This window comes from Heterocephalus glaber, unplaced genomic scaffold (assembly GCF_053883595.1).
Source record: "Heterocephalus glaber isolate CG9 unplaced genomic scaffold, H.glaber_assembly_v1.0 deba00001472, whole genome shotgun sequence".
Taxonomy (NCBI): domain Eukaryota; kingdom Metazoa; phylum Chordata; class Mammalia; order Rodentia; family Bathyergidae; genus Heterocephalus; species Heterocephalus glaber.
Window position 1 is genome coordinate 83,719,242 of NW_028258315.1, and position 19,566 is coordinate 83,738,807.

General features: G+C 36.5%; 1 protein-coding gene across 15 annotated transcripts in view; it reads left to right on the plus strand.

The window, feature by feature from the left end:
• The window catches only part of Satb1 (SATB homeobox 1), a 95,242-nt gene that overhangs the window by 71,869 nt on the left and 3,807 nt on the right, over nucleotides 1–19,566 (plus strand). For all 15 annotated transcript variants that reach the window (XM_013065363.3, XM_087182239.1, XM_087182242.1 and 12 more), the window contains one exon: nucleotides 19,210–19,413. In XM_013065363.3, coding sequence (XP_012920817.1) covers nucleotides 19,210–19,413 — 204 coding nt within the window. The remainder of the gene's footprint in view (nucleotides 1–19,209; nucleotides 19,414–19,566) is intronic.

A 19,566-nucleotide genomic window follows, 5' to 3' on the forward strand; every position in this document is an offset into this window, starting at 1 on the left:
ACCTGGAAAAACTGAAGTAGGGAAAAGAACAAACCAGAGGGGTTTACCTCCTGATGAGAATTAACCTCAAAGCTTCACGTCATTCAGTTAAATAGAACACAGCTGTAGCACTGATAAAAATCCCTTAAACTACCAAATTAAAAAAGTATTTTCTAAGAAGTCTCAATGGTTGTCTTTTATATTTTTTATAATGAAAGGTGAGTTTTATTTTAACTTATCTTTTTTTTTCTTACATGAGAAATGAAAATAAAGGCACTGTGAAATGAATGAGCTGTGAAAATGCATTTATGTAAAATGACAGTAGAAAAATTGCTTCTCAAAGAAGCTGTACTATTAAAATTTCACATCAATGAAAAGTGCTAAGAGAGGGATGGAAGAACTTACATTAAGTACAGTAAAAAGAATCTAATGTAAAATTTTTTTCCTCCCTATGAAGAGTACCCTTAGGTATCTGAAAAAGTAAGAGAGGATTCATTTTTCTAAGGATACTTGTTATACTTTTACACGTGCAGTTCTTTTACTTAGCAAAATGACACAACTAATCAGACCACCTTTTTAAAAATGTCTGTATTTTAGAGATTAGAAATACAACTATTTTTTTATCCCTAAATACCTTAATTCTCCAAACCATTTTTGTTGTTGATATACAGTTGTCAAAATGATGAAGTTGTTTCTTTCCTCTAAGTCTTAATCTTCTGTTGTATGTTAATAGAAAACCCATTCTCTTTTGATTTCTTGATTCAACATTTCCAGTTGCCTTTGTGTATTCTTTTTTTCAGCAATTCCCTTTTGATCCGGTATGTTTCAAGAATTGGGTTTAAACACACTGTTTCATAAACTGCCAGCCTCCTCGGCCGCCCCAGTGCCTCTGATTCCGTAAATCAGATCATAGGCAGCATGCTGTCATATAATAAGGTGTCTGATCCTTATTACCAGTTTGTTGATGCACAGACTCCTTCAAATTGACCATTGCAACACATGGTTTCCCCTGAAACTAGCTGTGATAATTAGCGTGGTTCTAATGAGACAGAATGTCACTGATCTTGTGCTGAACTGTCGAGTATTGATGCTACGGATGGGAACTGTCAGAGCCTGCCATCTGTGACAGCGCTTGGCATATTCCAGTGGCAAGGTAGAGCATGCTCAATAGAGTATTTTCAAAGAAATGGCTCTTTTCTTGACGAGGGCTCTGTGTCCTGTGCAACTGGATGAATGTATGACCCAACTTTGTCCTATGCTAAGCCCATTTTGAGGTTCATATGCAAATAACTATTTAAATCTGTTATGTGTTGCATAAGAGGGGATCTTTTGTTTAGCAGGTGAATTTTAAGTGGCATTCTTTTCTTCCTGTTTTTTGTTTGTTTGTTGTCTTTGTATCTTCTCCCTAATGTCCCATATTGTCAGTTAGTAGTAAAGCAGTTGTTTAAGATACTTTTGCCCACTTTTAAAATTGCCTTGTTTAGAAGAGATTTGTTGGGGAGTTGGGGATGGCTTTTAGTAATAAAGCAGTCTGATTTAACAGAGGGAAAGGGGAAATGAAATCGTTCAGAATACGTCTAAGAATACACAAGTTGATAGAAGAATTAAAATGGACAGGACAGTTAGATCTGTAGACTCCAGAGAGAAGTAGAGATTTTTTTGCTAGAGTAAAAGTCCAGAGCTGCTTATCATTCCAAAATATGCTTTGTTGCTTTTTATTTCCTCCTCTCTGGCAGACCACACAGGGCTTGTTCTGAAGAACATTTTCACTAATCTGATCAGGCAGCCAAATACGCCGGGAAAACTGCTTTAATGATCCCACTAATTACCTCAAGTCAATATGAACTGTATTATTAGACTGAGGGAAAATATTCCATTAGGTCTCCCCCTTGGGAGTTTCTCCGCTTTGTGATGTCACTGAAGCCTTCACCCTCTCGCTTGTAATTAATTTTATTTACACACGCAGGCACGCACAAGGTCACACCTGCACAACCGGCGCTGGCCAGGGAGCTTGTGGCACTCCGGCTTAATCAGATCTGTCATAATTACCATTCTGCATGTTTCTGACACACGCTGTGAAATATTTCAATTTAACTGCCGCTACCAGCACAACCAGATGTAGTGCGAGTGTGGCTGCATTGGAAATATTATTCCTCAGGATAAACTCTCTCCTCCTCCTCTTTCCTCCCCCCACCCTTACAGCTAATGTGGCACAGAAGCTGATGTATCCTGTAAATCTTGAATGCAGCACTAGATTGATCACAGGCGATTAGACAGTTTAACCACAAACAGCTTGTTCATTTTTCACAAATGAAAACCACATGTGGTGTAACTAAAATTTCAGGCCCTTTAAAAAAAATTTTTTTTGTAAGGGTTGGGGTATGTATGTGTGTGAGATGTGCTTAAATAAAAATAAAATGCAATCAAAAGAAGTTAAGTGTCTAGAAAAATGGAGAAGTTGCCTAGTTTTTTCCAGGTTCTTTTATCAAAACCTTCCTCAAATTCAATTTTTATACTTTTTTTTTTTTTGGTACCGGGGATCGGACTCAGGACCTTGCGCTTACCAGACAGGTGCAGCGCCACTGAGCTAAATCCCCAGCCCCAATTTTTATACTTTTACCCAAACTCAAATGGGAAAAAAGATTGTATTCTCCATTGGTCTTTTTTTTTTTTCTGGTAAGGTTTTCAGTGGGGAGTATAATAGCTCTTTGACCTATGCCTTTTTTCAGTTAAATCTTTCAATTGAATATAAATTTTCAAAGGATTTCTAAGATTAGACATATGTAATTTTCGAAGAAGAATTTTCCTTATTTTGTTTTGTGGTTTTTTTAAAATAAAAAGTTACGACTTAAGTCTTTATGGTCAAATACCAGACAGTCCCAAAACAAAAATGGCTCTAATTGGGAAGTTTACTTCATAGAGATATTTGTTGATTATAGAATTACTTTGGGAGACAAAGTTGAATGAAATTCTGTTCTTGTAGAATGCTGTAGATACCTGACAGAAGGTGCAGGCAACAGTAGGTAACTATAAAAAGCTGAAGTTATCACCAGTCTCAGAAGAATCCAACCATAAAAAAAAATCTTAAAGTATCACAGCCATAAGAAGGCAAATAAGCTGGTGAAAAACTAAAGCAAAGAGAGGAGAGGGAAATAAGATCAGTGGTGATTTAGAATCATACCTCTAGAGAAGATTCACAACAATCCACTTTAGAGAACATTTAAAGCAGAGCTATTGCATAGTTAAATGTCTTTTAATGTCAAATAAAATACACTTTTTCTTTTTATCTTTATTTTTGTTTTACTACTTCAGTTATGTACCTAGCTAAGAAGCTTTCTGTGATGGTTCTTACTATCTGACTGATAAGAGCCATTTCTCACAGAATAGTGGCTCTCTGACTTTGTTCTTATTTTCACTTTCCCTCTTCCTTAGTTTTCTCAAATTCTTCTTTTTTTAAATCTTTATTTCCTAGTTTTTCACTGAAACATTTTTCTGTCCTAATCGGGTTGCTTTCTGTGTGTTTTGTGTTTACTCCATGCTCCCTTCCAACTTTGAAATCTGACATTTTCTGCCTATTCATGCTCTCTTCTTGGCCTGAATATTGTTTTAAAGGAAACATGAAGTATTTTCCTTTTAGTTGGAACCCTTCTACCTACATTGCTAACAAGTTCACATAGTTAATGTAGTTATTTCTTTCTCCCTCTCTTTTTCCTTGTACAGTCTTAATATACCTTTGCCAAGTCATTAGGGCATTTAGTTTTTGACCATCTTCCTCTACCTTTGTTGCTTTTTGCAAAATTCAAAGATTGAAAGATTTCCTTCAATCCCCTCATCGCCCATCTATCACAGCATTTTCCTGCTGAGTACAGTTATCATCTCAGAGGCCTTAGCACCGGAGTGAAGGCATCTATTACTAGTTAGTAAGAAAGACATCTCTGCTAGTCACTTGTATTTTCGGATTCCCAAGAAGAATTTGCTATTCATAGCATAGTTGTGTGGTGGATGAATCCAGGAAATAAGTAGTAAATAAAATTACGACTTCATTACAACTGCCTTTATTTAATAAACCTGAAGTTTTTGCATAGCTACTTCAAGATACTTTAGGGATAGGGATAAGTGGAATCACATTTCATCATCACTGGCAGAGGTCACAATTAAATGAAGCCTTGAATTATTTCTTTGCAGTTCAAAGATTTCACCCATAATGTTAAAAATCATTCCCCAGTTTTTAATGTTTGCAAATTCTAGTTTTTTTCTATTTGAATTTCTTTGCTCCTCCTATTGATACAAAAGGGAACAGGAAAAACCGCAGAGTTGCTGTTTAGGGATGTTGTAGCATTTATGGAATTTGAGAATATTCGGTATTCTGAGTATAAGGGAAGAGCACATCTTTCCATAGAATCTCGCTTTTCAAAGAAAAGATTTTAATTTTCCATATGGACCCCGCTAGGTTCCTAATAACGCCATAGTTTTTGTGTTAACAAATCATAATGAAGAGTTGATGGAAATGTCATTAAAGAACTTTATCCTGCCTCACCTTAGCCCACTACCCTCAGCCGTTCTTCCCAGTTTCTCAGATTCTTCTGAAAATGTGCAGGAAGGGAAACTGGTACCTTTTACTGTCTTTGCTGTTGTTTTCTGGACCCACCATCTTCACTTTTTAAATCATCTTTGTTGAAGGCATCAATATCATTTATAGTACAGCTCACACTTGTGTTCTGAGCTGAAAGGAATTAGAGGGCATAGCTCCTCCTTGTTCTACACCAAATAGAATTAGAATATTGGTGGTTAATTTGCAAACCCACAAGATGATTTATGTAGTAACTTGTATGTGAACTTCATCTTTCAGAGAAAACTTTGAGGCTTGCAGAGTGGTGGTCCCAATTTCACTGCTAAAATGCTGTGTAGCTGCAAGCAGATTGCTTAACTAAACTTCTCCTTCAGGAAGGCAGAATAAGTGCAGTCACATTATATGTAATGTCCCTCAGAGTGCTAGGTTTTGTGAGTATGTGACTGAGACAGGTGTACACAAGTGAAAGAGGATGCTATTTTGATTGAAAATACTGCTGACAGGTGTTTGAGTCTGGGAATGAATCACAAAGGAGATGTAAGGGATTGAATAATAGAAGTTTAGCTTTGGGAGAGGGTTCATGCTGTTTTGGGTCTGTAGCCAAGAAGGGTTATTTATGTATGGGTGGCACTTAGTGAGCAGAATGGTTGGAATCCAGTATCTGAACTCCATATTTCGTAGTATAAGATGAACTCAGGACTGATGTCATGTTCATCTGAGACTTGCTAATAGATGATTGGAAGATCTCTTTTTTATTATGTAGGGATTTAGCAGAGTCAGGGCAATATAGAGAATGAGATGAGCTGAATGCAGTTGGGGAATGGATCTGGCTTAACATGTGGTAGGGTAGGTATTGCTAGCATGGAATGATTTGAAAGTTGCTGAAGAGCCTCTTTAAATATGTCAGTTTTGTTTTTCAGCCAGTCGGAATGCCCACTCTCAACTGCTTGTGTGTTGTGTTTTGTTTTGTTTTTTTGGTACCAGGGATCAGACTCAGGACCTTGTGATTGCAAGGCAGGCACAGTGCCACTGAGCTAAATCCCGGGTCCTTGTTTTGTTTTTTGATGGACATTTTTCTAGGAAGGATAGCACATTAAAGAGGAAAAAATGGTTAGAATGAGAATCCCAAGTTGATGGAGAGATCAAAGGTTTTGAACAGGTTAATAAAGAGGGAGTAAACAGAAAAAAGAAACAGAGTGACAGCTTATTTGAGAACAGATTTTGAAACCCTGATTTGCAAGTTCATTAACTGGTACCTGTTGCATTTAAGAGCTGCTGAACAGTGTCCATCCCGAATGTCTCTTTAAACCTCTAACTGTTTTACTCCATGGTACCAACACAAGTGCTACTTGTCATGGTTGCTCCTGGCTCAGTGAAGAAGTATTTGGTGGTTTAAATGAAATGCAGATTAGATAAAAAAAAATTACTTCCAATAAGGTCAAGGAAGTGAAGGCTGTAAGTAAAATATACATTCACAAACCGACATTATTAGGAAATGCAACTCAGTCCGTGCCAAGCTGTTACTGTCTAAATGGCCTTCTTTTTTCTTGGCTTGCAATTAATTTTTACTTGTATGTTTGGAAATTGGGGGAAAGGTAATAGTCTAATGGGTAATGATTTTGTTTTAGTATTTTGATTAAAGAGTAAATAACTGGGACCCTGCATAACCATAAGGACACAAGCCTTAGCCATCAAGCATAATTTCTAGACAGAAGTTTGTGTCTATATTTCTGGGTAAATTTAGCACTGATCTGTATTAGGATATAAACTTACAAGATAGTTATGTGCATCATCGTTTTCTACCTGCCTATTGCCCCCTTAACATCTTTCCTATTTGTTTTGTTTTCCTTCTTTCATCTTCCATTTCACTAGCTCCCTTGTGCCTTGTCCTCCCATCTAAAAGGCAAATACTTTCTAGTCACTTGCTTTCTGAAAAGTATGCAGAGCAAGGACCAGTAATTCGTACGTAGCCACTGGTTTTCTAGCATTTGCGTAGTCACCTCCTTCCCACTGCACCCCTCCCACCCACATACCTGGCACCCATGTGCCGCTGTTCTGTTCCTCTGTCTGTATCCTGTGTCTGCCCTCCCCCTTGTCCCCTCCTATATAGGAAACCCATTTGTCTTTGAAAACACTTGTTAGTGTTACTCTTCTGGCAGACATTCTTTACCTTTAGAGTTACTTACATGGTGTGAAGTTAACCCAGTTAAAATGCTGGTGCTTATAAAACCATTCTTTGAGTTTGTTAACCAGAAAAAGCGTATGGTATATACATACGTGTTAGTACAGTTGTCATTCAGCATTTTAAAGGTATAAAATTATTGTTTTATGAATGAAATCTCATCCAGAACTGAAACATAAATCAGATAAAAGTTCTTTCTCATTTTGGTTGACCTGAGGATTGGTTGGGTTGGGGATCTCTCCTGACAACCTCCATCCTCCATATACACAGCCAGGGCACTGCTGCAATGCCTCGACAGAAGCTGGGCTCCTCGGGACGCAGCTGGGAACAGCTCTGCCAGGGATTAACTGTTTGCCCCTGACTTAGCTCTAAAAGGGCCCCCCCCCCAAAATGTGGAAAATTGTTTGACAGATCTGTTAATACCAGGGTTCTCTGTCTAACCTAGATGCTTAGAGATGTTCTGGAGAAGTGATGTGTTTGCATAGACACACGGGGAAGGAGAGGCCTCCCCCATTCAGGAGTTCTTAACCTGTGTCCTACTTTCCCCAAGGGGACCATGAACTTGGATGGAAAAAAAAGGAAAATGCATCGTTATCCTCTGTAACCTCTTAACTTGAAGAGTTAACATTTTATTCAATTATCAACATAGGCAACAATAAAATTACAAGTATTTCCATCTCACGTTAGGTTGTGGCAGATACTTTGAAATATCAGTTTTGCTCATCACTAAGAATTAGAGCAATTATTAGTTCTGTTGCTCAGTCTTGTTATTTACTGTGTTAATAAAGAAGCACATCTATTACTACATCACAGATTTTTGATAGATTGGTTTATTCCCACTCCCAACCCTGCTATCCAAGTTATATATAAACCAATTATATATTTCAGTATAATTGTTTTTCTTTGTAATCTTACGTATTTTATTTCAGGCCCATAAAAGCATTGCTCTGAAGAGGCATCCTGGGCTTCACCATACTGCCAGAAGGGTTCATGGCACAAAAGAGATGACAGTGATTAAACTGTGCAGAGGAAAAAAATTATATTTTTTAACATAATAGCCAAAGAATTCCTGAATTTACCCCGGAAACATTTTTAAGCTTGTTTATTGCTTTTTGGTGTGCTTATTTTTCAGTTGCCCTTCACTCCCAATCACATAAAGCAGGGATTATGGTCATTGAATTACCATTTAAAACAGAAACTTTACTGACATTTTCTTCAGCATTCAGATATCTACATGTAATAGTAGATTTCATGGGAGAATGCCCCTGCCCTTAGACTACAGATTTGTGACCAATTAAACTACACCTTTATATCAACTTCAGTTTGACACTTAGGCAGTTTTTACCTCACTAGTAAGAATGAACCACTGGCAGAATGAATCCCCATTATATATGTTCCCACATCCCCTTGCCCAAATAGTAGCTGGCACATAGACAGCACTCTAGTGGAAGGAGGGGGTGATTCAAAACATATTTCATCTTCTCACGGTTTTGCCCTCACAAAAGCCGGCATAATTTCTTTGGGTCTGTGTCAGACCATGGGAGAAGGAGCTGGAGGGGACTGGGGGTACAGAGGAGGGTCAGACCCTGCTCCTGCCGTGCATCCCCTGGGGCATCTCTGCGTGCTGGCTCTGCTGCGGTGCAGATGGATCAGTGGTGGAGAAGAGTGGCGGAGACTGCCTGTGCAGAGCCCCAGCCTCCCTTGGCTCCTTTATTGGTACATTTATAACCCAGCTATTGTCAGCAGGACCCACATGATGCTTCCAGAAATAGTTATGCTTTCTGTTTTTAATGCCTACTTGTGAATTACAAGATTTGGGTCTCCCAAATTAAGCCAACTTCTGATTAGCAGGTTTGCATAATGGATAAAATGATGTGGTTTTGGGCCACAAAATGGGTGTTACTTTATCAGCAAAATCGTAAGCACGTTGAGAGCACGTAATGACCCTGCTTGATTGTTCCTCTTAGGATATGATTCCCATAACTTTTACAATCCCAGATTTCCTTCTCCTGGCTTTAAAGATTCTTTGTTATCGCTCCTAGAACATCGTAGAGGGAAGATTTAAATTTTTAATTCCCATCCCCTAAATATGCATAATGGGGAGTATCGCTCATTTTAGGAGGTATCTGCAGTGTTGAAAAGTTGTATATAAATCAATTAAACATGCAGTGTAGAAATATTTGTTTAAAACAACCTACGGTAGCAGTAATTATTTTTGTAAGCAAACAAATCAGGTAAATCATCACCTAAAAATTATTCATTTTATGAGTTCTTATTTTTATAATTTTTTTGCTCTTGGCATACACGAATATTCAGCCATATTTTTTCCTTAATGATCTTCACAATTTTGAATAGGAAAATAAATACTGCACATTTTTAACAGCAACTTTAAGAAGCAACATGATAAGTTTACTTTGCAGGGGCATATATTCATTTGAGTTGAGGGATTTGGGAAAAAATGAAGTTAACTATCTTAACTTTTTTTTAAAATACTGGTAAAGATCAAACCCAAAGCCTCATGTATGCTAGGCTGGAACTCTATTGCTAAGCTACAGTGCTAACCCCTTCAGTTTCTTTTGAAAATGATCACATGCATTTGCCTTTGAGAGAAACCTTTGTCGGTTTGGCACTGCTCCTTAAACTTAGGAAGCTGCACTTGGCTTGAATTGTATTTCTCTAAAATGTAGCAACTTCATTTTGAGTTTACACTGTTGGACTTTTGTTACTGTAGTGCACTGAGCCCTGGGAATTACAGAGATGAATACAGTTTCTTACCACTAAATGGCCCAGAAATATGCCACTTTTATATCCTCTTCGATCTCCTCAGTTTTACTGCCCTTTCAGTTTGCTTTGGTGAATCTTCTACTATGTTTTTACACTCATTGAAATATGAGTTTCAGGGTGTTTCCAGGCCAGCTTGGTGGAGGAGAGGGAAGATTTTGCTACCCTAGGGCTATTCATGTTGACATTTGTTTGTGATGCCATGCTAACTCAATTGGGAGGGTTGAGGGTAGGCTAGAATAAAGAAACTATCACCCCCAGACCATGGAGGATGATGCTGAAGGACTGGACCAGAGCAGTAGGAATGGAAAGGAAAAAACAAATCCAAGAGATATGCTGAGGGGTACAGTTGACAGGAATTGTGATTATTTATGGGTGAAACAACATTTTTATTTTTTTTTTTTTTGTACTGGGGTTCAAACTCGGGTCCTTACGCTTGTGAGGCAGGTGGTATAACCACTGAGCTAAATCCCTGGCCCAACATTTTGATTTTTAATTAAAACATTTGCTATATATTTATTATAAAAGCCGTACATAGTCACTATAGAGAAATCAGAAAGTACAAGCATAAGGAAGAAGATAAAATTATCTGTAATTCTAATAATCTAAAAATAGCTACTTTAAATATCCTCATTTAGGCTCTTTATATGCCTACAATTTGCTTTGTGTGTGTGTATGCAAAACTGTGTAAGTGTGTGCATATATGTCTTATATTTATTCCTGTGCTTTATCATTAGTTCCATATTGAGGTATATTTAGGTTACGTTCAACTTTCACTATCACAAATAAACCCATTGTAAACATTATTATGATTAAATACTTGTATATACTTTTCATCATTTCCTTAGAATAATCTTTCAGAAGTGGGATTATTGAATCAAAAAGGGCATTTGTGTTTTAAAGGTTATTGCTAGATATTTCTACATTCTGCATTTTTACATTGCACTTCAGAAAGATTATACCAATTTATACTTCAACTAGATTTCCAGCCTAGGTGAATGATGGATATTATTTGAGGTTAAACTACCTAGGAGGTAAACCTGGTGTGGGAGGAAAATGCCAGCTCTAGACTGGGAGGTGGTAACTGATTTATTATCATTAACTTCTTAGATATTCAGATCCCTTTGGGGTGAAGCAAGTGTCCTAGTCCAAAAATAATAGAAACAATAATAGCTGACATTCGTGGTACTGGTATTGAGTGCGAACCTTCTCCCATAGTTGATCTCAGTTTTCTCTGTGCGGTGAATTAGGTGGTAAAATTAGACCCTATTTTACGGAGGAGATAATTGAGGTCTCGACAATTTGAGTTACCTGCCCAAGGTTACAAAGCTAATTAGTGGTTGAGTAGGTATTAAAATTAAAACCCATGATTTAAATAGAACTTTGAAGTATAGTAGATAGACAAAAGGTTACAGTAGCTGTGTCAAGAAAGTACAGTAAAGAGTTAATTATAGCAAAAAAGTGGTAGGGGGCATAATCAGTCCAAAAAAGTGGCTCACTTACTCTTCCCAGCAGTTTGCTAATTCATCCTTTTCTCCCCGTTCTCCTAACTTCTTTAAGTATTGCCCACTCTTCAGAGTCAAGCCAGTTTCACTCTTCATCGGTGAAGAGTTCTTCTGTGACTACCTTACCCCATCAGGTCTTCCTCTCCATTTAGGAGAACGACTTTTCCTATTAGGCCATGTGAACAAAATGGGGGGGGGTGCTAATTAGATTGGAACTGTGATTGGGAGGACCCTTAAGAGCAGCCCTAAAAAGAGCGAGCTTTTTCCCTTTGTTGGGAAGCCACTGAAAGTCAAGTTGAACAGCAGAACAGGGATGGGCAGTTTGAAGGTGGACAGTGAGCACGATGATTTATGTTCTGGGATCCCATTTAGAAAATTCAAAGAAGCTTAATGTGACTCTTATATTTACCTATCAGCAAGTTCCTCAGGCCAAATTAAGCTTCAGATTAATTTATTTTTTGCAGTAATTACATCAACTCTTGTGATAACACCAGTTCTGTATTCAGCAAAACTCTTCTCATCATTGATGTACTTTTCCCTGTAAGTTAAGAGAGGAAAGGAAGGCCTGCTTAAAAGCGTCTCTGTTCAGAAATCAACACAAATTTTTGTTGAGAAATAATGGAAAGGAGTGTTTGATGCTTAAGAGGGTGATTCAAGGAAGAAAAGCTCCAGTTCAGTTGGCAGAGCAGAAAGAGGTGGATAGTTCTTACTGACGGAGCAGTAACATTGATAAAAAATGTGGGAGCATGAAATTTTGGAGTTACCTTCTGCTCTTAAATGACACCATCTCTGAAGAATGAGGAGAAAATGAGAATTAACAGTTTAAAGGCATATGTAAAAATGAAATTTATAAATTAGGTATTTTGCAAATCTAGTGTTTGAAAATAAAATGGAGACCTTCTTTGGAAATTCTGTTTAATCAAATTAAGAGATTATCTTCCTGCTAGCTAGTTTAATAGATTGTCTAAAATTTCGTATTTTTATCTTTATTCATCTTTTTTTCCTTTTCTGAAATTCTTCCTTCTGAGAATATTCTTTGAAATGTGAGGTTTCCTTTTCTGACAGCCTTTTAGAGTAAGCACATTTATATCTCCTCTGGCCAGGTTGTCATTTGATAATCTTGTTATGAGCCAAACAATTTGTAGCAAAAGAAAAACTACCATATTTATGTGTGCCCTAAAGTCAGTGGCTTGGAGGAGGTAGGAAAGAGGAAAACATAAAAGCTATAGAAAACAAATGATTTTCATTTTTTATCTGATTAAATTTTAAGTGAAATTGAAAAATAAAGATCATTTACCAATGTGAGTCTTCACTAAATTTTAATGGAAACTCTTTCCTGTGTTGTGTAAACATTCTTTTTTTATGCTAATAATAAACCTCCAGAAACTCTGCTAGAGTTGTTTAACCTCTTAATGACAAAGTGGCAAAATTTACTCCAGTGAGAAATTTCTGGAAAGCCATTTCCTATTATTACCCCAATATAGAAACCCACAGATTTTTGGCTTAAACATCAAGTTCTTTAAATAAACTGAAGAATCTGAGGAGAGTTTAAAAACAGTCAGTGTAGGAGTTTAAAATAGTAACCATTTGGGCTGGGGATATAGCTCAGTAGTCAAGTACTTCTAGCATGTGCAAGGCCCTGAGTTCACTTCCTAGTGCTGCCAAGAAAAAAAAACCAATTTAAAATATTTTTATTAGTTTTTTTCTTTATAGCAGATATAAGTATTAGAAACCATACCTTGGAAAGGAATATATTAGGAGACACGTGGACACATATACGCACACATATGCCTTTTAAACTGTATTTCTCTAAGACCCATCTTTCAATAAAGTACTAAATGTAAGGGCTACTTTTAGAATGAAAATTGCATTTACTGGTACGTCTCTGTTCAAATTCATTTTCCGTGTTTTCTTTAATAAGACCAGTGTTAACTTAGAAGGAAAAGTTACTTGCAGTGCCTGCTGAGATTCCCTTCACTTTACACAAAGTAGATGTTATTAAACTGGGGAGAAAGATTAATGCATTTTCTACTAATTCCATAGAGAAGAACATGTATCTTTATTAATGTTAATGGTTGGGGCCTCTCATGTTATAGAATAATCTGCTTTAGCAAAGGTTTTCCTTCTAAAGAACTTCATAACATTTAAAGGTTAATATGTTAGGTAAAGAACAATATCTTAAGACAAGCGTTTTTATTACAGGACATGATGGGATCATTTTTATTAAATTATATGATGATTTGAATGGGGAAGAAGAAAAAGTACATCGCTTCATGCCTTCATCTTTAATGCCTTTAATCAAATAATGACCTTCTGGAAAATAGTTAATTTTAAGCATTTGGAAAGATCAATACCACTTTGCTACCAAAAAATGGCCTAGATGATGAAATTTGATGTATTTAAAGTATCATTTCACCCTTTTAACCTAGTAAATAATTTAAAATGCTTTCAGTATTGCTTTGCTGGTGTTTTGTTTCTCACCATTCTAAGTGTCAGGATTGTTCATGAAAAAAAACTGGAAGTTAGCATGTGCAACATCCGGGCCTCACACCCAGAAGTGGGGTTGTTCCTGCTTTAGGTCTTGACTGTGTGCATGAAGCCTCCTCCAAAATAATATGTTTAAATACTACATTTGAAGCGCAGCATGTATATAGTATAAAAGATAGGAAAATGGAACCTTCCTATAGTGTTAAAGGGGTGGTTTAAAACATCGTTAGTCACGTTGCATCTTCTGTGATATCGTTAAGCCTTTATGCTAAAGGTGAAGGATTCGGTAACTGTGACAATTAGAGCCCATTTTCTCTGGGTTTATAGAACACTGATATGAAATTACCCTTGAGTGCCTACAGCTTTGTAAATAAAAAAAAAATTGCCCTCTATTAGCATGTTTGTGGGCAGATTAAAAACTGTCTTCATTAGCATAAGTAACACTTACAGATTCTTTTAAAAGTAGAAAATTATTTGCTGAATGATAAATTGCTAGCTTTATGGTTAGTTGTTGTTGAAAATGTACTCATTCAAAATGCCTGGTGTAGTTTAGTCTACAATACTGAATTTTTTGTTAAGAAGTACTATTTAATGGATTATGTACTTAATCCTTGTTCTTCTACTTGCAGAAACATAATTCATGCTTTCCACTAAAATGTTTGTATCAAATACTTTCCTATTTAGATTGATTTCTTTTAATATCATATATTATTATACTATATGCCCCAGAGATTAGAACAAAATACTCCTGCAAATAACACATAAAAGATGAAGGTGAGGGGGAATAAATACAGACTAAAGAATGTTTTGCTTTTTAGAACTCAAATTACCATTCTGTTTTTTAAAATGTATTTTTCCTTCTTAGTTGCAGCAAGAATTATTTGTCATTTTCTTTCTCTTTTTATGGCTCTTAGTTTTAAAATGTATATGTACATAATGATAATATATACATATATGTATATTACATTAAATGACTTTTTTCCCTCAGAGAATACTAATGTCTATTTTCCCCTGGAAAACTAGTTGTACTATTAACTCACAGCTCTGTCACAGACCAGGCCTTGTAAGAGTTCTCTTTTTATATGTGAGAGGCTTCATAGATACAATAAATTAATTGGTTAAAGGACATTACTTTCCTAACTCAAGTAAAATCATTGTACACCCCTTATCTGTTCAAATGTTAGAAGCGAATTGACTTGAATTAACTGTTGTAAAAAGAGTAGAGTGGAAATCAAAGATTGAGTTTGGTTGGAAATTAACAGCTGAGAGATGAAGGTGCCAGAATTTTTATTTAAATGTGGTACAACAAGATTCTGTCAGTAAAGCACATCATTAGAATATTGAGTTTAGAACTGCTAATTTTTCCTTTAAAATGAGCATACAGTCATGTGTTTCATGGACCATAATAAATTGCCATTGTGTTGTCATTGAGTTTGTTTTGCTTTTTTGGCGTACTGGTTTGGCAGTCATTCTGCATTTTCTCTTTTCCTTTTTTTTTTTTTAAATCTTACATTTCCTTAATAGAGCCCTAACCACAACCAGTCAAAAAAAATGTTATTTATTTCAGTCTTAGGGTTAGCATCTTTTGCACCACTTTCTTGCTTACGGTAGCAAGACATTTGCAGATGGTTCTTGGTTACTGTAAAGTACATAACAGTATTTCCTTTGTGGCAGATGGATTTAAGACTTTTAGTTCTCAATAAATGTAGGTTTACAATACATAACTTTACAGGATTTGTGTTGTATATAACAGGTTTGAACATATTATCTCAGAATTCATCTGCATGGCATTTTCAGCTTATTCAGGGTCCATGCCAGTTTTTTTAAGTAATAGAGGGAGCGCAGTGATTGATAGCAACAGCTCAAGGCGTGATTTTGAATAGAAACAAAGGGTTTGGAACAGAAGGTGTCAAATTAAACTTTGTCAGTTTGAAAAGTAGTAACATCCTGAAAGTTTTACTAATTTATTTACATGTGGATACTGTTTATATTTTGCCCTCTTTATATGCAGTGTAATGTTGCTTGGCAAATTTACTACGTTTAAAGTTAAGGTTGTTCCTTGTACCATTTTAGTTTTCTGAGAATGGATGGGTCTTGTTATTTTAAGGCTGTTGTTAGTCTCCTGTTTTTTCTGCTGTTCAAGACAGCTGTGATCTGATTTAATTTTGAGAGTAGTTCCCCACTCCTCCTGCCTATGATTTTAAAGTACACCAAGTCCCAGTTACTTCTCTTAAAAACAGTGATGTTCACATTTTGCAGCAAAGTACTGCATTTCATTCCTTATAGCTCTTATCCCAGTTTCCGTTCCAAAACCAGCACAGTACTTTGAGGAATTGTTATTTTTATTGGTCAGATATTGCAAATGTTCTCACCTGTGCATTATCTGAGTTTATTTGCGTTAACAATATCTCTTACAGAAAACTGACCTAAAAAGATAATTGGGGAATTAGAAAGCATTTGGCTTTTTTAGTCACTTTCTGCATAACAGAGATTAATTACTTGTCATCATTAATAGAGTCACAATTGATGGGATTTGAAATAATCAGAATATTTAAGTAGTATTTAGTATTAGAATGAATTAATCTAATTTTTGCCAGTGCAAATTGGGAACAAGCCAGTTTATTCCAAGCTGACAGAGAACTAATGTGCAAAAATATTTGTTTTCCATTATTTCTTAAGGGACACGCCTATCAGGCAAAGCACCCCCCCCTGCCCTTTTTTTTGGGAATACCCTTGTTGAACTAACAGTTCCCAGCTGCACTGTTAAATATTTTTTCTAAGAAGCATCTGATTTCAGTCTCTTAAAATCATCATGTCTCTTGAAAGGCTAGCAGAGACATGCATCAACTTGTAATTCATCAAATTATTTTTAGATAAGGAATTAGAAGTATTATTTAAGGGCAGAGGTTAATAGCAAACTACTGGAAATGTTATGTTAGTCTTGGGCAATTAATAAAAATAAGGATCCATCTTGTAAGTATAGAGATGCAGAAGTGACAATATAAGCAAAATATTTGTTGAATAAGTCAGGGCTCTTTTTCTGAAATATTTGTTAAACCAGCATGAGTATGATTGTTTAGGAATTAGCTTGTCATTGTTAGCCATTTTAAAAGAACTAATGATTTTCTTTTCCAAAGAACATCTGTGATCCACATGTTTTTTCACATATATCCAAGTGTTAACTGATCTCTACGTTACTTTTAAAAGTTTCTGAAGAATATGAAAAAATTATTGGAATTTTTCAGTTCTCTCCAAGAAGCTTTTCTTATGTGAATCATTCTTAATTTAACTTGTAGTAATTTTTACTTACAAGCATTTATTTCTAAAAAAAAAATTTTGTAGACTCTCAGTGTTTAGCATTTATTGCAATAGTAAAATACTAGCTAAGTTAAAAATCTTTTCTGGTCTGTTCTTGATGAACCTTCTAACTTCTCTTGAAAGGTAAATAAAATTGTATGATTTCCTGTGTTGAGGCATATAGGGGTACTGTCAGTTGTCATAGCCAAAGGATGCAGACAGGAGGAAATAGAAAGTATTCTTCACCATACTTAATATTCAAGCTTACATGAAGATATGTACCTAAAACCTACACAGTAACAAAATTTAGAAGTTTAACAAAATAGCTTAGATATATGAAAATATATGTTGTTTTCATAGCTTAATCCAGATAGCAAATATTTACCCATAAAAACTAAATAAATGTCTCCAGGGCACCATATGCAGGTACTTCAAATACTGTTATGTAGCTAATACTGTATTCACATAAGTTGAATTTATTTACAGTATTCTAAGAATAAGCATAGAATTGCTTTGGTTAGGAGAAACATTTTCAGTGACACTGTCATCACAATGATGATTTTTAAAAAATTTTTATTTAGCTGATACTCTTTCAGAAAAATCTTGATTTTACTGCCTGCTCTCTTCACCTTAAATTGTATGTTCAGTGGCATTGAATGGGCGTATGATTGCATGACCAACCTCATATATGTATTTGTCTAATTCAAAGACTTGTTAATTAGAGACTCAGACACTCTCAGAAAAATTAGTAGATCTCATAAGTTTTAGCAGCAGTCTCTGTTAGCTGGCTAGTTGGTGGGAATCTAATGTGTCATTCTCCGTGTTTTCTTTTACAATGTCTCAAGTTGCCCATTTTGGGGAGAACAGACTTAGATTCGTTTCACTGTCTATTCACTCAGAAGAATAGTCTAATGGTTCCATTTGAGGAGGGAAGAAAAGTCATGCCATTTTTTTGTCTCATCACCCAGTAATATAAAAAACAAAATGAAACCCTTCCTAGTTAGATCTTAAAATCACATAATTGAAGACACTGCTCTGTCCATTCACATCCAATTAATTTACTAAAATGTCCAATAAACTCCTTTATCTTAGGTCAGGTTCCCTAAGAGCAGAGCCTTGGATAGGGAATTGGGTACTTAGGATTTAATGAGGGCCCCAGAGGGAGGGAGCAAGGATAGGGAAGAGGAGGGTCCAATAAGAATATGGCCTCAGGTAAAGACTAGGCCTAGAATGGCAAGGATGGCTGTCTAGTGAGTAACTCAAAGGACAGAGTGAGTTCCCTTGGGATGGTGGTGGGGACTTTGGACAACAGAGCCAGTTACTGGCCATGCTGGGATGAGGGGATGAGTGAGGAAGTAGAGCAACCTTCCTAGTAGTGTCTGTAGGTGAGATGGCTCCAAAGTATTTTTCCGAGGCAGAGAAGAGCTCAGAGCTGTTAGCAGGCAGCACAACAGCTGACGGATAGCTGCCCTGGCCAGTGGATGTCTGGATGGGAAAACTTTTTCTTCTCTACCCTGTTACTTTGTATCTATCATGGCAACCAGAATGAAGGTTTGAGAGGCTGACTGAAAAATAATGCTTCCTTTAACCACTCAGTTCATAATAATCCTAGGATCAAATTCTGGATCTCAGGATGTCTCAGAGAGGTTCAGATTTTGGCATTCACTGGACATTTCTTTCTTTCTTAACCCAGAAAACCTATTAAAATTCTGACCTCATAAATCATGTGCTCATTTTGCAGCAGGCCAAAAAAGCAGGACTGTTCTTTTGAAACCTCTTTCTTGGAGAAGATGATTTTTAAATTTAGCAGATACTCTTTCAGGTAATTCAGGTAAATGGGCATTCTTCTAATGCCCCTTCTAATCATTATGCCTAACCAGGACATTGTTTTTGCTCACACAGTTGCATATGTTTCTTCTCCTCTTTTACATACGCACACACAGACACACACACAGATTTTCACAGTTTTTCTTCCTACTACAGAAAGTATATGATGAGAAAAGCCTTTTAGAAAAGTTTATTCCTAGAATCTATTTTACCCCTTCTTAAGTACCTTCAGTGTTCTTATGTGGCCGCTGTCAGACCAGGTTTGGCAAGAATGAAAATACATGTCTTTGCTTTTCTCCTATTTCATGTGTTGCAACATCCATGATAAATACTCTCCTGTATTTGGAGTGTGAAAATAGTTTGTCCTTCTTGGTACAAATCTGAATGCTCAGATGTAGAGCCTGCTTTCTCAATAGCCATAGCTGTCCTCTCTAACAAAAAGAAAAAAATTTTAAACCAGATTGGAGTGTTGTAAGCATATGGAAAAGTTAACGTATAGTGTCTTTCCTTCTTAGCTCCTAATGCAAAATGCCAACCCCGCCCTGTAAACATGGACTGACCTATTATTCCCTTGTCCCAAGGGATGGTTGTGTGAGCTGTTACGCTGGAAAGAAGATCCTTCTCCGGAAAACAGGACTCTGTGGGAGAACCTGTCCATGATCCGGAGGTTCCTCAGTCTTCCTCAGCCAGAGCGCGATGCCATTTATGAACAGGAAAGCAATGCTGTACATCACCATGGAGACAGGCCGCCCCACATCATCCATGTTCCAGCAGAGCAGATTCAGGTTCGTTTACCTTGGCCAATTCAATATAGCACTAAGTAAATAAAGCTTTAAACTTAGCAGGGAAATTAGCGATTCTCTTCTTCCAGCCAGTCTAAACATGGGCTTTTTAGTGAGAGATAATAATATACTGCCATCTTGCTGGGGGATAAAAGG